Source organism: Nesoenas mayeri (genome assembly GCF_963082525.1).
Source record: "Nesoenas mayeri genome assembly, chromosome: 10".
Taxonomy (NCBI): domain Eukaryota; kingdom Metazoa; phylum Chordata; class Aves; order Columbiformes; family Columbidae; genus Nesoenas; species Nesoenas mayeri.
Window position 1 is genome coordinate 11,263,760 of NC_137560.1, and position 23,526 is coordinate 11,287,285.

General features: G+C 36.0%; 1 protein-coding gene across 1 annotated transcript in view; it reads right to left on the minus strand.

Moving 5' to 3' along the window:
• ERC2 (ELKS/RAB6-interacting/CAST family member 2) overlaps positions 1 to 23,526 on the minus strand; it is a gene marked incomplete at both ends in the record, with an annotated part of 318,636 nt that overhangs the window by 162,027 nt on the left and 133,083 nt on the right. The window contains one exon of the mRNA XM_080350354.1: positions 5,772 to 5,909. Within this exon, the coding sequence (XP_080206480.1) occupies positions 5,772 to 5,909 (138 nt within the window). The remainder of the gene's footprint in view (positions 1 to 5,771; positions 5,910 to 23,526) is intronic.

Sequence of the window (23,526 nt, forward strand, 5' to 3'; positions counted from 1 at the left end):
AACATGGCTTCACCAAGGGGAAGTCGTGCTTGACCAACCTCACCTCATTGACTTTTATGAGGACATAACAAGATGGATGGATGGTGGGTTGTGGATGGTGAGTGGTGGATGTGGTTGACCTTGAGTTCAGTAAGGCATTTGACACAGTCTCCCACAGCATCCTTACAGCTAAACTGAGGGAATGCGGTCTCAATGATTGGGTAGTGAGGTGGACTGCGAACTGGCTGAAGGAAAGAAGCCAGAGAGTTGTGGTCAATGAGGTGGAGTCCAGTTGGAGGCCTGTATCTAGTGCAGTGCCTCAGGGATCAGTACTGGGGCCTGTATTATTCAATATATTCATCAACTATTTGGACGAGGGAATAGAGTATACTATCAGCAAGTTTGCTGATGACACCAAGCTGGGAGTAGTGGCTGACACGCCAGAAGGCTGTGCTGCCATCCAGAGACCTGGACAGGCTGGAGAGTTGGGCGGGGAAAAATTTAATGAAATATAACAAGGGCAAGTGTAGAGTCTTGCATCTGGGTAGGATAAAACCCCAGGTTCCAGTATAAATTTTGGAATGACCTATTAGAGAACAGCGTAGGGGAAAGGGACCTGGGGGTCCTGGTGGACAGCAGGATGACCATGAGCCAGCACTGGGCCCTTGTGGCCAGGAAGGCCAATGGCATCTTGGGATGTATTAGAAGGGCGGTGGTTAGTAGGTCGTGAGAGGTTCTCCTGCCCCTCTACTCTGCCCTGGTGAGACCATATCTGGAATATTGTGTCCAGTTCTGGGCCCCTCAGTTCAAGAAGGACAGGGAACTGCTGGAGAGAGTCCAGTGCAGGGCAACAAAGATGATTAAGGGAGTGGAGCATCTCCCTTATGAGGAAAGACTGAGGGAGCTGGGGCTCTTTAGCTTGGAGGAGACTGAGGGGTGACCTCATTAATGTTTATAAATATACAAAGGGTGAGTGTCACGAGGATGGAGCCAGGCTCTTCTCAGTGACAACCAATGGTAAGACAAGGGGTAATGGGTTGAAACTGGAACACAAGAGGTTCCACTTAAATTTGAGAAGAAACTTCTTCTCAGTGAGGGTGGCAGACACTGGAACAGGCTGCCCAGGGGTGTTGTGGAGTCTCCTACTCTGGAGACATTCAAAACTCGCCTGGACACCTTCCTGTGTAACCTCATCTGGCTGTTCCTGCTCCGGTAGGGGGATTGGACTAGATGATCTTTTGAGGTCCCTTCCAATCCCTGACATTCTGTGATACTGTGATACTAGTATAGTTATTTTTTGCTTCCCAGTTCCTGAGGAAAACATTTTCAAAGGGCGGGAAGTTCATAATGCTGCTTTCATTTTGCATCTAGCAGTCCCCTGACATCAGTGACCTCTTCTCACTATCTAGCTAACTGAATACACATATTACCAAATTATCACCGCTGGAAGAATCTTCACAGAAAACAGAGTTGACTGTTCACATAAAACTCATACCCTTACTTATTTCATTCAGAAATAAATACACAGTTATGACATACTATGTTCCATTTAGCACACAGTCAAAAATATATGGTGACAACGTAAGGTAGCAGCTCCATGTAATTAAATGTTTGCAAGACAGTATCAACTCTCTCTGCAGCAAGACCTCTGAAACTGCTGTAGTACCCAGCTCCTGGATTCCCCAATGCCAAAATCACCCTCTGACTCACATCTGGCAGGATTTGATGTAGAAATGTGTTCATACAGAATGAAGGTCCTTCAATAGCAAGATTGTTGAGCATTACACAACAGACAAACCAGTGAATGGACTAGCTTTTAAAAAAAAAAAAAAAATTGCTATATAGATTATGCAAGAAAGGAATGATTTGAGATATTAAATAACTTCGAGTTTATTCCTAGTAACAAACTGCACAAATTCTTAGTTCCTTGAATATTAAGGTTGAAATGACAGCCTCCACTAAGGGGAACAGTTTAATAACGATTCAGAATCCCCCTAGTTATATTCAGATTTAGTTTTATACCAATTCCTTCTTGAAGATTTATTTACCTGATTTTTTTTTCTTCTATAACAAATTAAACATACCATTATTTCATGTTATTAATGAACAGTATAAATTTTTTCTCAGTCACAATAGAAGACTAATTTATCTGTCAGCTGCATAAGGCTAAATGTCAAAAATGTGTTAAAAGGCCCTAAAATACCATGTTTTACTTGATTAACAGCTAACTTGCAGAAATCACAACAACGTGTTCTTGTTTCAGTCTTATTTGCATTGGCGAGCTTTCCTTACACACTAATCTAGGACCTCACAGGTCTAATCTATTTGCACTTTATCACAGAAGTAGGAACTGAATTGCCACAGCATATAGCTCTATTATCAGACATACTCAATTGCTTATCTGTTGTATGCTGCTACAGTAGGACCAACTTTATAAATATCAGCTTCATGAAAGCAACCTCTTGAGCTGCTTTGGGCCAGTCCAAGAGCTGAGATATTCTTTGAAATGTTTCTTGTCAAAATATCAAGGAAGCTGATAGTAGCTTTGCATATTCTGATTTTCAAACTTTTTTTTTTTTTTTAAATGGAAATGAACTTAGGTTTTGTTTATTGCAGCGTAACCTTTATTTTTGTTCAGAATTTTTAGTACTTTGACCAGCTCCAAACTTAGGCTTAAGGACCTGAACTAATACTTTGAGTTTAGTTCTAAAATGCACTCAAAGGTGACTAAAGTTGTGCTGATTAGCTTCTGATTCCTGATATGAGAAGAAATTATATCACAATATTGCGAGAAGAATAGAAAAATTAAAAGGATTCCATGCCAGTAAGTTTTGATGCTGTTTTATGATGTCTACAGTAATTTCTCATTTAATGTTACCAAGCTACCTCATCACTAAACATGAAAGAAAAAGAAATTCAGAGACAGATACTTGGAAAACCTAATGTCATAAAGAATAAGGAGCCATATTTTTTAAATCAAAGGCAAAATCTCAATCTGAGTGTTTTCAAGAACAACGCAGGAAAAACATAAATGCTCAAACATCTGGATTTTGCACTTTAAAAATAGCTTCATAATTTATCATCAATATTATTACCTAGTCCACTAGCCACTGTAAATCATCCAGGAACTGTGTAGGAGCTATACTGTTACACTAATGATTTAATAAATAATTAAACTTACAGATCTCAAAACACAGGAAAATAGTCATACGGAAGTAACAAATTCAAACTTTTTTTTAATCAAGCCATATGTTCCTATTCCAACACAGACACTAATTTGCATAATGATTGGGGGTTGTCATGAAACAATTGACACTCTCAGTTATAAAGATAATTTATAGAAAAAGACTATTACTTCATAATTTGTTGTATCTTCTCCTTAGGTTAACAAAGCAGTATTTCTGAAGTAATAATAAGCATATAACTTACATATAGAGTTCTTCTCTATATACGGCTACCTAAATGTTATAAGTAACAATCTCTCCATGAGTGATTGAAACAGTCACCAGAAACGACAGCATAACTCAGCTTCATGCCACTTCTGAAAAGCATTGGCTTAAAAAGGTATCATTGCCTTCTTCAGCTGCAAAAAGACAAATCTTCACGGCAGAGAGAAACATCCCACAGTGTCATTGTGTATGTGACTCGGAGCAGCCTGGGAACAGCACAGGAAAGACACTGTTCTTGGCTGACTGTACTGTAAGCAAAGTGACTACTTGGTACAGAATTCAACCTTTAGGGATCCCACGTGAGTTCTAATCAATTCCGCTTAGAAAAACCACTCATCACACTGATTCTTTTTAAAAAAATGCCTGTTCATATATATTCATGCAATTCCAAATGAAGTAGACATGAATTGTAAAAATACATTTCAGAGAAAGTTCTAAGTTCACTTTTCCAAAACATTAAAACCAGTTTCATTTATTGGACTTTGAGCCTTTTTTACAGCAATCAAATTAAGTTTGACACAAAATTTCCATATCCTCAGGGCCTCTAGTGTTGTCACATTTCAATTTAACATATACATAAATAAATTGAACAGCACAATTTTTAGACAAACTCTGGGACAAATCCTCACTAAAATATTCAAAAATAATGCATCCTGAGTTTAGTAAAATTTTATAATTTCTATGCCTGAGAATAATAGGATATCTTATTTTCAGATACATACAAAAATTCTTCAAATTTATAAAAACTTTTACATCTATTTATTAGTTTACATGTATTTCAACAGATTTTAGAATAGTACTGCTACAAAATGACTTGAAAGCAACTAATTGCCACTCCTTAATTTGGGTTAGGTTTTAACCCAGTACTTCTTAACCTGCTGTATTTCCAATAGCGAGAAGACAACTAAACGTGATCTATTCAATACCTCCACACTAGCTGCTTCTATGAACCCTTGCAAACTGTTGTTAATTTAATATTTGCAAAAGAGAAATAACATTTCAATTGAAAACAGATTGCAATTTAGCAAATTATACCAGCTAAGATGTATTGCATAAGCACATTATGTGTGAAGTGCTGCAGATATAGCTGAGACAGAAAATGGGATGCAAGATTTCTCTGTCACACTCTACTTCATGTTCAGTTGCACAGAAGACCTGGCAAGTTTGCAGCATGACACCCACTCTGCTTTCTACATCAACAGCAGCAGCACAATGGTCTATGGGCATCTTGGGAAAGTGACACCACAGACTAATCCAGAAAAGATAGTTTACAGATTAAAAAGAACTTTGTGTCATTTCTTAATAATATGCTGTGAGATTGGTGAGTACTCTGTCCAGATTAGGAATGAAAGATTAACAAAATGCATATACTTTCTTTACTGCATAAATGCTGGAAGCTTATCCATATGAAGCCACGGAAGTAATAGTAATGACAAATTTTTTCACTGTTGTTGACGAAGCAAATGTTAGCAAGGAGATTAAACATACAAAGAAAGCAAGAATCCAACATTAGCATTTTAGGTTTTAGTACCAACACCACATTGGCATTTTAAAGTTACATCCAGTCATAAATACCCTCGCAGGTATGCAGAATGGCATATAATACTTTAATCGGTTGCACTGACCTATGCACATTGAAGTGATATACATCAAGATCTGTGAGCTGCAAAATGTGAGTACTTGTACTAATTTCTTTTGGCACATAAATTCACTTGGATTACCCTGCATTCAAAGTTAACTGGATGAAAAACCCTGATGTCACTGAAACTGGTAGGAATGTTGCTACTAATTTAAACAGTCCAGATTTATCCCTCCTGCTAGGTATTTTCAAATCAAATACATAGTTTTTAAAGAAAAAAAAAATGTAATTCTCCATTTTTTTTTAATGAATACAGTTTCTCATTTAAATTAACTGTACGAAACCAATAGTGCTAACAGCAAGCCAAGGTAACAGTTGGTACTGTCTCTCGCTGACGGTCTGCTTAACAGAAAAATGAACAGGATAATCAAGATCACAAAGCCATAAAAATACCCCAGACTCTACCTTCTTTAAGTCAGGTGTCCATGCCTTTCAGTTCTTTCAGAGAACAACCACTCATCCCATTGACTAAGGGAAAATCTTCCCATGTACTGGGCCATTTACTCCATTCCCATTTCAGAGTCCTGTTCCAGTTCATCAGCCAGGAATCGCTCTGTGCTCATCCTACCAGAACAGAGACACCTGCTTCCCTGACAAGGCCCATGGGCTCTGTTACCTCTGTCAGACCAACTTAAAAAGACATTTTCTGGACACATTTCACACACAAGTGCAGCGCATAATGCTGTCCCATGAGAAAACATTACCTTTTCTGATAGAGCTTCTTCTAAGGTTGCCAGTGCTGTGTCTGTGTTACTAGAATCCGTCTGCAATGACTTCACTCTGTCTTTTAGATTAGTTAGTTGTTTGTCTTTGTCCCTAAGTTGCTCCTGTAGATTTTCAATCTGAAAACAAAAACAGATTATAATATTCACTAATCTTGTCTTAACATTCAAAGAGAGATCCGGGTGCTAGGATCAATTGAATGTATACATATCACGCATACAATACATATGCCTCAGTATACTGCCATGTGTTCACATGGCATAATATCAACAGCTTTTAACTTCTGTCCTTCCTGGTTTGTTTTCCTTCACTAAGAAGTATCATTTCATACTAAATTATAGGGAAAACCACAGTCCAAATAGGTATTTTATTATTTAAATATTAATCACTTCAGTTTAAGGTACTGTATTATCTCGGAAATTCAAAGTATGTGTGGAATTACCCCTTCAGATTATTCTGGTTGCAGTAAGAAGGACAAAGAAAGGGAGAGACAAAGCGAGTACAGTGAGCCTTAAACTGAGGAAGAAGAAAGATAACCTACCTAAATCTCTTCTTCCATGATGCCCTGCGGCAAAGGAAACTCACCTGGACAGAGATCAGGATGTTTATATTCCAAAAAGCCAAACCAGAAACAGAAAAACTCAATCTACCCAAAGGCCACCACTTCCATTCCCCTTCCTCATCTCCATGAAGATTTAAGGTATATCACTCTATTTGGGATATTAAAACTGCTTTAATCAGGTCTAGTTCTCCCTTGAGCGAGTATTTCAACATACTGCTACGGTACCTATAAAGACACTGGTCTGTTAAACAGGTCATGATTTATAGATGTTATGTCAGAAAGGTTTTGCACGAACAACTGTTCACAGGACCATGTGGTCCAGTTAGAAATTCTTTGTAACAGTACGGCAAATACAAGTATTATGCTTTTTTTTAATATATACATAATTTGGTATGTCAGAATACTGCTATGAGCCAAAGATTCCACTTGCTTTGTACACTATAAAATGCTAAGCTCTATATAAAAAGGTTTTTTTGGGAAGACCTGACATAGAATAGCTCAGTCTTGTAAATGACCTCTCATAACATTTTTCATCGTGTGTGTATTTTATACAGATAGAGAAATAAGATACATGTGTTAATGAGTTAAGAACTTTTTATTTTATGGCATGCGTATTAGTCACATCTAAAGTTACACTAACTGACATTCAGAGACCTGCACACTATGTTTCTTTACTTTCACCCAAGTATTAATGATTCCAACAACTACCTCATGACACCCTGTGGAATACTTAAGCAATTGCACACTTCGGCTTCACCAAAATAATTTCTCGAGAGAAAAGGAAATAAAGCAGGAGAGTGAATATTGATTACACATTCTTTGAAACAAAGTTAAAATCTGGTCCTTTATTATCATCAGCTTGAACCACGAGTTCTAGGCACCCTAAATTAAAGTACTTATTTCCTATGCACAGTGCTTATCTGAATTCCACAGCATTTACACTATTTCCTTCCTCTTAAAACTAATTTAAAATATGATTCAACCCTTAACCAAGAAAACATGTTCTGAAATTATTCAGCATTTACAGAATTCTTTCCTCAGAGGTAAAGAGAACAGGCAGCAAATTAAAAACATCCCCATTGAATCACAACTGCTTTAAAATAAGTCATTCAATGCGTAGTCCATAGATAAAATAAGAGGCAAGGATCTGATTATTCTTCTATTTGTGCTATATAAATCTGAAGGAAATACTTTGATGGGAAGACAACTACACTGGGGTATGTGACAGTAGAATCAGTACACAGAGTGTTTGTTGGTTGGGATGGGTACAGGATTAGAAAAGATCTGCTAATATAGACAAGATTTTATGACCAGTTAATCACAAAGAGTCCTTGCAGAAAGACTACAGGAGGCAAAGAGACTGAACAGTCTCACAGGTGAAAATCTTGAAACATCAGATATGATTTAGTTCTTCCTGGGTTTTTTAAACCCAGAAAGAACAATGAACCCTCTGGTAACCTCTGCCATTCTCCAGCATTCATTTGGGTATAGGCTTATATGTAAGGATACCATTTTATTGATGAATAATTACTAACTTTTGAGCATGCCTGAATTCAATTTATGACAGGGACTGTCAAGAGTGTCTTCAATCTCAAGCACCTACATGTTTATCTGACATGAAATCAGTTACTGTGTAGTTTTCTCAACATGTAATTGTTACTTCTGTAAACTGCTATGTTCCTGTGCCATGAGCTGTATGAAAAGAAACTGCTCCATTCTTCGGTATATTCCCAGAGCTTAAGACAGGCTTTACTCCTTCTTAAAAAAAAAAGATAAAAAAAGAAAATAACCCTGCAGATAAATGTCTTTGCTATGAGGCATCCTGTCAATAAACTGCAAGTGCTAATCTTGTCACTTTTTGGTGACAGTCTCAGGAATGCTTCTTAAATACTCAAGAGATTACATTAAATCTTACCCACAGACAGGCTTTAAAATTCTACAGTAAACCAAGCTCTCAAAGGAAAATTACCTTCATTATCAAAATTAAGGTACTGCACTATGGAATTTGCAAGAGAATTATACAAGGAAAGAAAATGTTTCATGCTATAACTATTTGCCTTTAGAGATTCACACTAAAGTATAAGAGAATTTGTGACAGTGTAAGAGACAATTTATTAGAGACTAGCTAGAGAAACTGTGAAGCCATGTACTTAAATTTAGCTCCGTGTATTTTCCTCTCTGTTCTGTATTTGAGCTTTAAATAACTCAGAAAACAAGTATTTTGTAACACTGGCTTTGTTAATTCTAAAATTAATTTTGCTCTATTCTTAAGTTTCTCTAGGCAGAACTCTTTGAGATTTGTTTCCTATTAAAACACAGGACATGCCTGCTCCAGTGAAGTAGATCAATAATATGAGTTGAATTTGAATTTAAATTTAATACTGAAATATAGGGGAGAAAACAAAACTTTTGTGTGCATCATTTTCATTATTTACCAAAAAAAAAAAAAAAAAAAACAAACTTACTATTTTAAGAAAAAAAAAAAACTATCCCCCAAGTACTGTTACATTCTACTATTAAAAGTTAATGGAATTACAAGAAAAAATATATTTAATAAACAACAGCATTCATCCAACATGAGTATTAACTATGACTACTTTAAAACTTCAGCATTCATTCTCAGACTTTAGCTGCTGCCTCATAGATATACATAACAAAAGACAAAAATATAACTATTAACCAAAACAGGAAAAAATAGGTATAGTTCAAATGCAAATACTCTAAATGTCTACTAACTATTTTTGTAAGACTCATTATAATTGTTCTGTCTCACATGGTCCTTTTCAGAAACATCTCAGTATATCCTAGAACATGAAACCAGCTTTGGTAGTGACCTAGATATATCTACATGTTTCAACATCTCCTTTCGTTTATGTGTGTGTATGCGTACATGCATAATTTCTAATGAAACACCGAGAAAAAACTGAATTAATTTTGCTCTACCATAACCGTAAAAGTATTACTACCTGAAAGCTCAATATAGAGAGGTAGAGCTTTTGGAAAGCGTTACAGATTTTCAGCCAGAAATTTTTACCAAATGATGTATGGTTATTAAATATCAAGCCAAAGTATTTTAAAATTAACAGGCTTCACAGCAGCTACATGAAGTTTTGGCCTATGGGGCAAGAAGGGGAAGCTATGGCTCCATAGCTTTCCACCAACAGTCACTATATGACCTAAATACATTTTTCAGTTTAAGCAGGATTTCAGTTAACAAAATGAGTTCACTGAAGGCCACCTTGTGCCTCACCAGTTTGACATTGCAGAACTGTCTTTTGATTTGAAAGGGACTAGTCCCAAATGTGCTTCACCACTCAGTACTACTAAATTTCACTTTGGTTTTCTTCCTTTTAAGTAGGCAAACAAGCAAGCATTAATTATAAGTATTTCTTCACAAGTCAAACTACATATTCATTTCGATTCCAAAAATGAAAATAAATGTTAGGTTGAAAAATTATATTAAAATATAAAATGCTTTAAAATAAAATGGGGCTTTGTTGTTTGCAACTAAATATATTTATTGAAGTGTGAGATTTGCACTAATCTTTGGCTTTACCAAGGAAATTGGAAATAGCTTGCTCTAATCTTATAATGACATGACACAATACTCTTGGATTTCATAAGCAGTTCCAATACCTACCAAAACGCTTGGTTATTTCTCAATAGAATAAAGCTTCTTACCTACAGCTGTTTACGTTCTTAAAATATTTCCAGAGTGACTTTCTGTTATTACCTTCCAAATTTACATCTTCCAAATTGGAGTGATACAGCAGCATTGTACTTATTTCAGATTACAACATAACCCGCAGTTCAACAGTAACTTTTAGCTTTATATTATTTCATTATTCTGCCCCACAAGACACTCTTAAACTTCAGAGATTTCAAGTGGCCCAAAGAATATGACCAGCTCAGTCCCACGCTGTGAATATGACAGCAGATTACTAAAGCAGAGACAGTAAAGGTATTTGTAAAGCTGTCGATAAATTTTATGTAGCCCTTTAGGTTACCTAAAACAACATTTCCCACCTGAGGAGAAAGCAGATCCAAATCAATGGGTCTGTAAGGTTTTCACAAATTGTCACAAAGACAATTATAATCTGTCTAAATAGTTTTTACCTCAAACTTCCTTTGGGACCACAGTTCAAAGTGGCAAAGTGCAGCTGCACAGTGACTGTCACAAAGGAGCTAATGAAGCAAATGCTGCTTCAGACATCAGCTCTCACATTAACCTGATGACAAGAGCAATAGAGTAGCGGCATGAGCCAGTAATTACCCTGTTGCTACCTTCCCAACTCACGTAATCCATGCAGGAAAGAATATAATCCTTCAGAATTTTGTTCTACTTGACAAGCATTAAAAAAACCCAGAAAAAAAGACATAAGACCGTAATAAGAAACCAGAAAATAAAAGGGAAAACAGAGTATCTTTCCTGAGCTCCACTTAGATTGCTTCTTTACAAAATTACACCATTTCTACACAACATTTTTTCTGCTTCTTCAAGCTCATTGAGCTTCTGCTGTTAGGATGACACATTTGATCAGATTAACGTTGTGGTTTGAAAATGGTTGTTCATTATTCTTATATCAAAGACTTGGGTTTTTAGGCACTATACTTACATAATTGACAACCACCTGGTTGTGCCCATTTTATCCATCTTCCCTTTTGCTTTGTCTGAAAGTGCTAATCTTTACAGGCAAACTTACTTGTCTCTTAAAAAGTAGCAAGTGTTTTGGGCCAGAAGCACATTAATTCATGCAGTGCTTAAGCAAAATAAGGCTTCAAATTCTAATTTGTATCTTTAGAAATATTTCATTATAAAATACTACATCATTTTATGAATGAAATTGAAGCAGCTGTGACATGGAATTGGTCTCAGTGAAATCTATTCATCTCTATTTTTCATCACATTTTGTTGGGTAATATTAAAGCCTTGTTTATTGTAGTAATGTATATCGTGCCATTTTAAAGCAATTCTTTATAAATAGGTCAAATAAAACAAAACAAAACAATAACTTACCTACGACATACCTTCCTCTCTACTTACAAAATGCTACTATTAGCCAGTATTAACACTGCCAACCAAGAACTTACGGGTAAACTATACCCTGTGGATTTACGCTGTCCTTTGTAATATGCACTGACATGTTAAGTAAACCAAGTGTACCATTTCATAGAGAACAAATGTCAAGTCTTGGGATGACATACTAAGTACAACTAATTTTGTTAGGCAAGGCTCTGTGTAAAGACAGTTGTGAAAGGCTACATGAGAATCTGATCTCTCCCTTGCTCAGTGGCTAGAATAAATTATCTTCAAAAAATGAATACTGTGAATTCGTCTCAAATTCTGAACTAGAGAAAAGCGCTTGCTTTGTTTGTGTTACTACTTCTGTTTGAGTACTATCCAAGATTTTATGAAAGCTGTTCACTCACATATTTATCTCAAATTTCTTGTTAACCTGCAAAAACTGTCACTAATATGCTAAACAAAGCATTAAAATGCATACTGCAAATTAAGCCACATAAAAGTTGATGGAAAAACAAATTGATATAACGGAGATGTATATTGTCCGCACCTGGTATGAAATAATGCAGAAAAGGGAGCGCAACTCATTTTTGTTTATTCACAAGCAACAACTTAAGAAGTTATATGTGTAAAATTACAGTAGTGCCAACAGGACATAAGACACATTATCAACTGCATAAACGCTTCAAAAGAAAATACACTATGCAGAGTGCACTACTGAACACTGAAGCTGTAGTAGCAACCAAACAAAGAAAATACCAGACAAACAAAACTAAGAGTTTACACAGATGCTGATATCTGAAGATGGGAATTTTCAAGGAAACAAATGAAAAAAGAACAGGAGACAGAATGGGAGAGGTATGAAAGCTATGAAGAAGTAATAAACATTGGCAGCATCAAACACAAAAGTAAAGGGCCATTATAATTTGATTTGATCAGAAGGATCAACATTACACACCTAACAGTCATCAGGTCAAAAAAAACATTTCTAGGGAAAATATGAGAAATTATGTATTCAGGCCTTATTGGGATTAAATTTAGTTCTACTTCAAGACATATACCACTTTTTCCGTATGCACAAAAACAAAACCTACAGAGAACTAAAATTATTTCTAAGTCAATGTGCATATGTTTTTGAAAACCAAAGTCTGAAATACTTCAGCCACTTCCACCACTATGTCATCAAATGCCTTTAGTGCAAAGGCATCAAGTAATGTGCAAGTATCAAGTAAAGACTGCCTAGAAATAAATAAATAAATAAATAAATAAGATATATAAATTTCTAACAACTAAGTGGATTAAAAAGTAGAAGATGGCAGTACCAGAAGGGGCTGTCTCATCAATAAGCTCTATAAACAAAATCTCAGCCCTTGAACCCCTCTTAGCTGTCACAGAAACATGTAGGTGTAGAGCTCTGTCACCTGTACAGGACCAATAATTGCTTTTATATTGTAACTTATTACAAGTGTTTTGTCAGGTTTGCTTACAACAAATCTCTATCCTAAGGAACAAGTGATTTAGGAATACAAGGCTACTTTAAGATCTAGAAGACATTCTTGCTACTAAACAGTTTAGTTGTGTGTGTTCTCTGTCTATTCCTTCATTTGATAGTCCACTCAACACATTCACCACAGTATGGTAGTAAAGCTGCAAAGAACAAGAGGTTATGATTAATGAAGACATGAAATTCACAATTCAAACGTCTCATCGATGTTACACAGTAATTAAACTTTCCTAAAGCAGGCTGAGGAAAGCAAATATGTCAGTGGTAGAATCAAGAGATCTGCTCACATAATATGCAAGTATCTCCCACGTCATTATATGTTCTATATGATTCAGTTTGTTAAATGTATGGAGTATCAACCAAGTATTAGCAAAACCTTAGGGAAAACAGTACAGAAGTATGAAGTATCATTACAGCATCTAAAAAAAAAATCCTACAGGATTGGAAGTTTACCAATTTACTCTTAATTTGAGAGAGAAGGAAAGGAACATCAGCCTATCATCTCATGTACATATAGAAACAACCGAGAGCATCCTATTGCATCAATAAATAGAGGCAAATGCAACTGAAACTGGGGATCAGAAGTAGTAAATATATTCTCTTTTCCTCCTTCTACCAAAACAAGTGTGTTTGACTGGTTTACTGTGCAATCATTGCAGGAAATATTTCACCCATTTCTACTTACTGCGAGTTTCTACATTCCTTCCATAACACAGGATTCAAATGTATGGGTACAGGAAGGATTCAGAGGAATCAAGAAGCATTAAGAAGACATACATGCTGAGTTGTCATACAGAGAGGAGAAGAAAACTCTCTCAGGGCTGTTTAGGGAAGGGATCTGCCCTCCAGTCAGCTGATAGTTTCACAGGGCTATAAAAGCAGGTCGCTGGGCAAACTGAGCCAAGAGAGGAGAAGGCTGTCACACAGAAAGGAGCTCCTGGACTGAAAGCTTGGCTTCTGTTGCCAGACTCCAGCTGAGAACGAGCTGGAACTTAATGCTAAAATTAACCTTCACCAGGAAGCTAGCCAAAAGAAGCCTGGGCTGATAATATCCACTTGTGTATCTGGAAATACTCAGTCTCTGTCTCCTTCTCTTCAGGGACCAATAAATTCTCTGAACAAAACAGCTTGACTCTTGGACTGTTCTAAGCAGGACTCACAGTCTTGTCAGACATCCATTGAAAAGTTTTTGCTCTCATTATATGTAGTTATTGTGACATAATTCAAAATGCAATCAGTATTTTCCAGACGGTAAATATAATAATGCAAAATAAACTAACACATAATTCCAGTTACAACACACAAAGAGGTGGACATTCATTCTTAAAAAAGCCAATGGTTCCTATAACAACTCTCTGTATATATTCATGGCCAAATTTTCAAGCTGGGTTGGTTGGGTATGAATTTCTATATCTCACAACATTTTGCACATTACAGGATGATGACTGATTGCTGAACTTTTTTTGAAGTCCAGCCCAATTGCACATTGAGAGCACCTGAAAATACGACCTGTTTTACTTCTACAAGCTAACCACGAAAAATTATGCCTTTCTGCTCAATCCTACACTTCAGGTATTTGAAGATAACTGACCATTTGTTACTCATGCCTAGTTTTTTATTATTTGGTGTACCTGCATATTAAATAGGATGTTAGCTTATATAAGAATTTTTCAAGAAGATTTTGCATGAAAAACTGTTACACTATGTCGTATGCAAGCTAGAGAAGTACATATACCCTAATATACTCTAATTTAAACTCACATGTAGAAAAAGCTGCTTTGGTATACTTTCAATACAAATATTTTAAAATGAACAGTGATATACCTTTCAGTTTTTATCTTGTCATTCCTATTATGTCTGTATCAATTGGGAAGACTTGGGGCCCTCTTCCCAGATTAAAAAAATACAGCATGTCTCATAAAAAAGTTAACAGATGGTGGGAAGACAGAGGCAGCAGATAAATTGCATAGACAGGTGTTGGGCATCAGGGAATACTGAAAAGAGAAGCTACAAAGGAAGCAGGGTAAAAATAGGCACCTTAAGAGCTGCAGAAAGAGAGCAAGAACCAATTAGAAGTTAGACAGTAATATGGGAAGTCTTTCAGAGCAATGAACATGGAGAAATCAATGTGCTGGATAACATGAATGGGAAGTAGCATGAGGAAAGAGGGAGGAAAACAAAACTCACAACCAAAAAACACACCACATACAAACAAAAAACAATTCTAAGCAAACAACACAGACCTGTATGTTATATGTAACACAGATATATAAAGGGAATTCTATATAGAAATAGAAAAATAAGGTAAGTTTTAAAATAGATGACCAATCTGTTCTGAAAGCAGATAGCAGATTTAGGGTTTGGTATCCAAAGTATCAAAATAAAGGCACTAAAAAAGCATATTACCTCAGTTTGAATAAAATTATTTAACTTTACAATATGTTATTAAAGTCAGTGTCGTCATTGAAGTACAATAGAGTCCTGATAAATTAATGAGAAGCATTCGTCAATGAAAACACAGCAGTAAAACAGAAACATCCATCAGTAAAATACAAAAAAGACTAGAAAAATAACAGAAGGAATGATTTACCATAACTTATTCTGAGTTATAATTTTACATACAGACAGAAATCCAGAGAAAAGTTTTCTTTTCAATTACAGAAAAGAGCCACCATCTAAAGTTCTGAATGACAAGTAGTCATTAAAAACTGCACTTCACTTCAAAGTGAAAAGGTTGAGCAGGTTGTGGCTTAGGGAGGCTGGAAACCTGGCTTAATCCTTAGAGAAAACGTAATGTTTTCCTTCACTGTATGGATCTCTTTCAAATCCTGCTTGTGGGCAGCAGAATGCACTGTGATACTCTCAGATCCTTCCCAGGACTGTGGCCTGTGTTACACCTGGCATTGAACAACCTGCGGTAACTTAATTTCCTTTCCCATTCAAAGGCCATCCAGTCACCTATTATACCAGATCTATGTCTCAATCTGATTTCATGCTACTCATTTTCTAAATTTTACACTGTCCAAAATAATTTCTTCTCTTTCGTGATACTTATAACTTCAGAATATTAGAATAAAAAAACTAAGCTCCTTTAGTTTTAGCCACAAACCTGTCCCTGTCAGGTGTCTAACTGTTCTTTTTGCCTCTTTCACATTTACATCACTGTTGTGACAATGACATGTCTGAAATCCAGCACGGTTTTTCAACTGGGATGAGACAAAGACCATCTAGAGAGAGGTTATCATCTTTTGTGCTGTTACCCAAGTATTTCTGCAGACAGAAATATTGGCAACTTTTACTACCATATCCCATTACAAATATTCTTCTAAATTGATATTAATCTGTCCCTCCAGCTTCCTGGCTCTAAATTTCTTTTTCAGACTAGTCACCATTTCTTTTTCCCTGTCTGCACTTAATTTTTTTCCTAATTGAAATTCAGAAGAGTGTTGTCTAAACGAAAACACTGAAGAAGGCCATATCTGAGAAAAAAATCTGCCTTCTCACTCCAAAGTCACCCTCATCTTAACTGTAGTTACCTATTTATCTATTTTCATACTTCTTCAATCAACTTCATTCAACATAGGCATTTTTTTTATTACCTGAAGGATGTTTTTACTTTTATCCTTGCTCTCTTGTATTAATTCATTCCATATTCACTCCAGAACTAGGGTTTATAATAAAATATTTCTAGCCTAGAAAGTGACTGCTCTGCTGAGATATCATATACATCTATGTGAACAATCCAGTTAAAGAATTAACACCAAATTTAAACTCTATTATAATCTGGAGCCTCATAGTTCTTCTTGCCTATTTTTCACATACTTTAATTTCTGTACGTATGCATTGTAATACTTCCAGAATACCTGTTTTGTTTTTACACCACTATATAGCTCTATTGGTGGCTTAGGGTTATCATTTAAACCACTGGGTTGAGTGAAAGAAAATACCTTTATTTCCTTTCCTGCCAAGTTTAAAAAGTTATTTAACATGCTTTGTAAGGTTTGAATTTGAAACTCAATACATTTCTCATTTAAGCAACTCCTATAGTTTTGATTTCAACTGAAAGCTCTAAAAGACTCAAGAGTCTAGACAAAAGCAAAATAAATGCACATTTAAACATCACACTGTTCTACAGGACAGTGTAACTCAGACCATATATAGTTAGGAGTACAGCAAATGTCTAACATTACTGCAGCATGCTACAATGCTACAGCTAATTTTGTCAGAAGACTGGCCAGAAATTACATTATAACAGTAATTATGTATCTCCTTATATTAATAGTTTCATAACATGCCTTTTACATTGAACTTGGTATAAAGACTTCAAAAGTACAGACAGGTAATGCACTTAAGATTAATGTAAGCCTTAGTAGGAAAATGTCCTCTTATTTTTTAATCTTTCACTGAATTTCCTTTATCATGTATCTCCTCCTAAAAAATAGCAGGTTTTTCTGGATGACTTAGCATTGTTCTAATATTATCAAGTATATATATATTTAAAAAAAAAAAAAAGGAATGTATTATACAGTAGATCTATGATACACTTTTTTCCCCAACCCAGTTTTTCATTAGGTCATTGATGCCTGGGATTTGTTAATCAAGGTAGCCATCCTTATTCATTTGGCTTTCTTCATTTTTTTCCATTTACTTTAGAAGCCTTGATGAAATGATCCATGAAAAAACATCATTGTTCCTTTGGTCATTATAGGAAACTTTATTGTAATATCCTGAAGATGCATTTGGAAGTCATCTGCTATTGCAATATTAGTGACACTGACCTCACACTATACTGAAACTAAAATCACACTTCTTATATTTTTTTCTCTGATGTATATTTCTTTGGTGTTTTTATGCCAGATATTAGAAAGTTTACCTTAAAGAATTACATAGGACAGTGAGATGTTTCAGCAACTGTCAGATGCAGTTGTCTCTCCATAGCATTAAGCCCTTGTAGCTCCACATTCACTTCTCTTAGTACCTGAACCATGTGCCCCTCTCCATGGTGGGGCTTGACAGCAGATAAAACCTTCAGAAGAGTGGTGAGTTAGGAGTTTTCAGTTAAGATCACTTTGAAGTCCTTTAGAAATGATGGCTATATCAAAATACACTACACAGATTGACTGCTGTAGTTCTGCAAGCACTAGAATTATTACAGAACTTCATTTTTGTCAGGTTCTCTCCGTAAGAATGCATGCTTAACTTGAACTGCAAAATTCTTTTCAAAAGTCGAGCACTGCTTAACAATAAAACTGCAATAGTCTGACAACGCTGCCATTTTTGGTGTCTCAGAAGATGATAGATATTATTAATGGTCTGGACTTTTAAAATGAGTCAGTGATGGCCAGCACAATGCTAAAAAACTGTCAGAAACAGTGTCCTGCTGTTGTGAAGGGGGGAAAAAGGGTGAAGGGAAACCATCTGCCATGGTTTTGATTGTCTCACCACTATCAAACCACGACACACAGGGAAGAGCTTATTCCAGAACTAAGCAAATACAGAGATTTTCTACTGCTCTACTCAGAGAATTTTTATTTTAGTATTAGTACAAAAAATTAATCAGGTATTCTGTAAAGAGAATATTAAAACTTAACCAAAACCAAACAAATTGTCCTGTTCTGTTCCTGTGCTTTATTGTGGTTCAGGGTTTTTTTACAGGTTTTGTAGCAGAATGCTTAAGCCTCAGAGATAGCCAGTGACTGCAGCACTGCCCATCCTCCCCTCACCTCAGGCCCCCTCCCAAAAAGCCAAAAATAGTAGCCCTTAATGAGAAAAAACATCCTGCAGCATGAATTGTAGCACAGGTCTCAATGAAAAGATATGTTTGACAGCACTGAACGCTGCTGTCAGCATTACAATACATACAAAGAAGGAGAAATGCACCTGCCTTGCCAAGGGAAAGCAGTTCACAAGGTATGAATTGGTTCATTTTGCTGCCCTGCCTGCAGCCAGCTGTCTGTGAGGTGGCTCTTCTTCCCTCTCCCTAGAGTCAGAATGATTTATAGGGACCCAGGGAAGGTGTTGCAATCCAGATGTTTCAAGGCAGAGGCTGAATTTAATTACATTTTGTAAAAGGGCAGTACACAATAATTAGTAACAATGAAAGAGTGCTAACAGTGAAGATTCCTGAACATGTAAAATGTCATGCAAGAAATCATGTTTTGTAAATCTGACACAACTTACAAATCCATCTTACATGAATAGTTCACAGGGACGATCTCTTTTGCAACTAAATTAGCAAACTGCTGTTTTCTATTACCTTCCTATGTAGTCTAGATTCTATACTTTGAAGTTCTTTACATTTGTTCGGCTGCTTACTATCACATCCACCTCCTGACATACAAAAATCTGAAACTCTCAAAAACCATGGATTTTTTTTTTTAAATAAACATTCAAGTCAAGCTATTTATGGCTCCCATGACAGCCACAACAAAAATCCAGACTTAGCATAGATTAAGATTTTGGATAGGCCACAGCAGGTATTCCTCTCAAATTTAAAATGTGCTTTTACATACTCTCAATCCTGCCTATCAACAAGCAGCTGCTTTAAGACAAATAGTTTACAAATTCATGTGGACCTTTAGCAGCTTCTCACCCTCACACAAGATCGGCAATAGTGACTACAGAGAACAGCTACCACAGAAGTTCCCATGGTGAACAGTCACTTCAGCATGGGGTTAAACACAGAACAATAAAGGACTGTGCCTGTCTCAGGACATGAATAGAGATTTCTCCTGTCAAATCAAGATATCTCTTAGGCAGTAAATATAGTGGGCCTGATTTTTTTCCCAGATAAATAAGTGTTTACACTGGCATAATTACCTTTAGTAAATTTACTGCAGATTTATTCCTAAACGAATGGCAAATACGTCAAATATTTCCTTCATATATAAAAGATCACACAATATTATGCCATTTTTCTTTTTACTTTCCAAGATCTGCTTTACTCCATTCTCTCACTTTGATCTTCACACTGTGCCTGGCTAGGCGTTAAAAATTAAGGTCAGGTGTGCGAGGAGGAAGTGAATTAGATTCAGATTCCATTCTGAAGTTGGATTTATTCTACTCATATTCAAACACACCACTGCTGATTCTACCACTAAGAAATACATCCTACTTGGCAACAAGAAAATTATCAAAGCAATCTGACCAAATTGGCACCACTAGCTCTGGCTACATCTGGTAACAATAATATGAAGGGAGAAGTATGAAGATAACAATTCTCATTTATTGTTACCATTAAACTTATCTGCATGCATACTCTTAAGCCTTTGAACTTCATGCTTTCATAAAGCCAGTAAGAGCTCCACTCAAAGGTGAGGGGTGATGCTTTTCCAAAAGTGATAAAACATGCAGTTTATTAAGGTATTAGAGTCTCTAGTCACAGACTGCTCAGTCAGCCAGGCAGCAATGGAATACCACCAGGAAAGCATGACTGCCAACATCAAGGAGCTCTAGCAATGCATAAATTAAGGTGTTTGATTCTTTGCCAACAAAAGAGTAGAAATGTAATATACTACAAAATTGGTAAAAGCCAACTGCTAATGCATACACCTACTTTTCGTATTTATTAGGAAATGTTTCTTTTTATTTCCAGATTTAACAAACTTGCATAGATATTATGCCAAGCTGCAGACCAACTGTAACTGCCTGTCCTAGCAAGGAGACGAAGAAGGGCAGTGGGGTCTACTTTCTTATTTCAGGATGAGGTCAGGATGGTTTTTCACATTGAGAAGTTATTCTGTCACTACATTGCTAAATACTTTATGCAGACTGTGACAAATACACTAATCTCTCAGTCAAACTAGGCTCAAAATTATACATAAAATGTGCCATTTCTGAAACACTCATAATTTAAAACTGTCTGCTCATGGATTTTACTGCATATACAGGGTGTTTCAAAAAGATGGACCCAATTTCAAAGCAGTATATTTCACAATGGCAAAAAGTTATGACAACATGAAAATTTAGAAACATTTAATGAGTTATCAAGCAGAAATCATGTGAAACTCTATGCCCTGCCCTTTCAAGTGGTAAGAGTTTTGTTCATAGGCAGTTTGTGGTTGCAGAGATATAGTGATTTCAACCTTTAGTTGAAACTAAACTTGTTAACCTTTAATTAACAAGCTGATTAACTTATTTTCCCAGGAAATATTTCATCAAACTGTGATTCACAATTTTCTAGTACTTCTTAGCTAAAATACACTAAAAATTACTAAGGATCATTAATAAAACCCTGGTAACAACACATTTGAAGCCGTGCACCATAACTATGATACAGAATCATACAGATCATTTATTTAGGTTCAAAATGTATCATCATACTTTGCATACAGGCAATGTTAGTAAAATTTGAACTGCATCTGAGCCTTAGTTTTAATACACCAAATTCCAGTATAAATGGTGTATTAGTTTAAATGAAAACAAATAAATACTCACTTTTGTAAATAACATCCTCACTTTACCCAAGCAGGACGTAATTACAGCTTTAGAATACTTCTGGCATTAACAAAAATCTGCCTAAACTAGTAGCATCAACAGTTGCTCCTGCTATACCTGTAGCAGTAAGCAGTACATATAACATCTCCAAATATATCAGTCTGACAGGATGCACAGTTCCAAGCTTCACAAAGGATTATGTTGAAGGTGACAACTTATGTTAAACATCTCTACCAATATTGGTGTAATCACAGTCATGCCATTTAACAAAACATGATATATAGAACAACCATTGCTTTAACTAAAAATATTAGTTGGCAACATATTCCAAACTTGCCACCATATGTATTCTGAAACTAGGTCTATGCTTTTAACATACATGTATTTAACCTGCTGCAGAATATGTATAAAACGGTAACCTAATCCAGCGGTCTAAATTTTGGACCCTGGCAGAGAGTACTTCCTATGCTCAATTACAACACACACAGAGAAATGGCTGCTGATTCAGAGGCAGCTGCAGCATGTTCCTGTGAATGCACCTTTTCAATGCCTGTGACAGTCAGAGAAGGTGAGAAGCCACCCAACCTCCTCCCTCCCTGCCACTAAACAGTCACCTCCAGCAGGAGCTTGAAAGAGCTTTCAAGAAAAAGATTAGTGGGTAAATAAGACCTACAAGCCTTTGGGGTTTGTGCAAAACTTTGTTCCATGGGCTACTTTCTGAAGGATCTGGTTTGATCATTTAAATGAGTTGCCAAGGATTCAATGGTGAACAGCTGGCAGGTGTAATACCAGCTGAATCTGTCATGTTCAGCTGGGAAACTGGCTGCCACTCACAGGTGCAGTTCCAAGAGCAGTGAATTGCGTGAACACACACTCTCCTCTCAGCAGCTGAATATGCCAAAAAAAGTCTTGACAGCAGGATACCTCTCTGATGTACAATTATTCTCAGTCACATTTTTAACACTGTCCCTTATCATTTTTAATTCCAATCAGTAGAATTCTATTACATGTCTAAGAAGAGTATTTAACAGAAAAACGTACTTCTCTTAAGCAAGCCTGATTGTCTCTCATTCTTTTCTGGATATATAAGTAGTCATCCATTTCCCTAAATAATTCCTTTGTGTTCTTCTGGACCTCCCAAATACGACAACTTCTATTTTCTCTTTGCCCAGTTACACTATACATAATTTGGCTCTGCCACAATTTAAAAAAAATTTCCTCCAACTCTACTGAAAAGAAAATATTACTCCTCACACAGCTTAAAATTCCCAGTATGCAAGCTGGTGCATTCTCAGCATGAATAAAACATACGATCTTATTTAAAGATAATTTTGTAAATTAGTTTTGACGTTTCAGAGCCGAATGGCAGCTTCCTTCCTTGCCAACAGCACTGGTGTCACACTAGCAGTATGATACCCTTATGTATCTCATTAAGCTCAGTCCTACTTTGCACACTGCTTGTAAGAGCAACTCTGTGTGCTACATATAACCAGAGTATTGAAGTACCCAGCCCTCTCAAATCTAGCACAACTTGACCTGGAATAACTCACCTTATTTACACTTCAGGATTTATATTTAAAATTCTAAATACATGTGATCTACACATACACATTCACTGTTTCCTAAAAAGTGATCTTTTTTAATCTCTCATTTATATATTGTACTACATCATATTTTAGATCTGACAACTGATTGCTTCCTTTCTGTATATATGACTGCATTTAGAAAGTTAACGTATTATTTAATAAGGTGTGTAGCAATAGTATCGTACTACTGTGCTAAAAATTACACAAACATAAATATATGACAGCATCTCTTCAGAGCACTATTTCTTAGCCTACTTCTTCAAATAACTAGCTCTCCTTTTTTACTTTCACTAACAATTTCTTACCCTATAGCTCTCAAATGAATTAAATTCTATATTTTAAATCCTCAGTTTTCCATCGAGGGCATACAAAGGCACCCATATAATTATTTTTAACTTTTAGGATTTAAAAATACAATTAAGATTTTCAAACATGCAAACAAACAGGTTTCCTTGTTACCTCTTCAGAGATGTAGATTACTGGTACATGAGCCAGACTAGTTTGACTAGCTGCAGTTTGATGCTGTTTCTTAAAAAACTGCATAGACATTGCTTTTTGTAATATTTTCTGACAAGTAAGTGCAGGCCATCTGAAAGAACAGATGCTTCTCCCATCCTATGGGAAG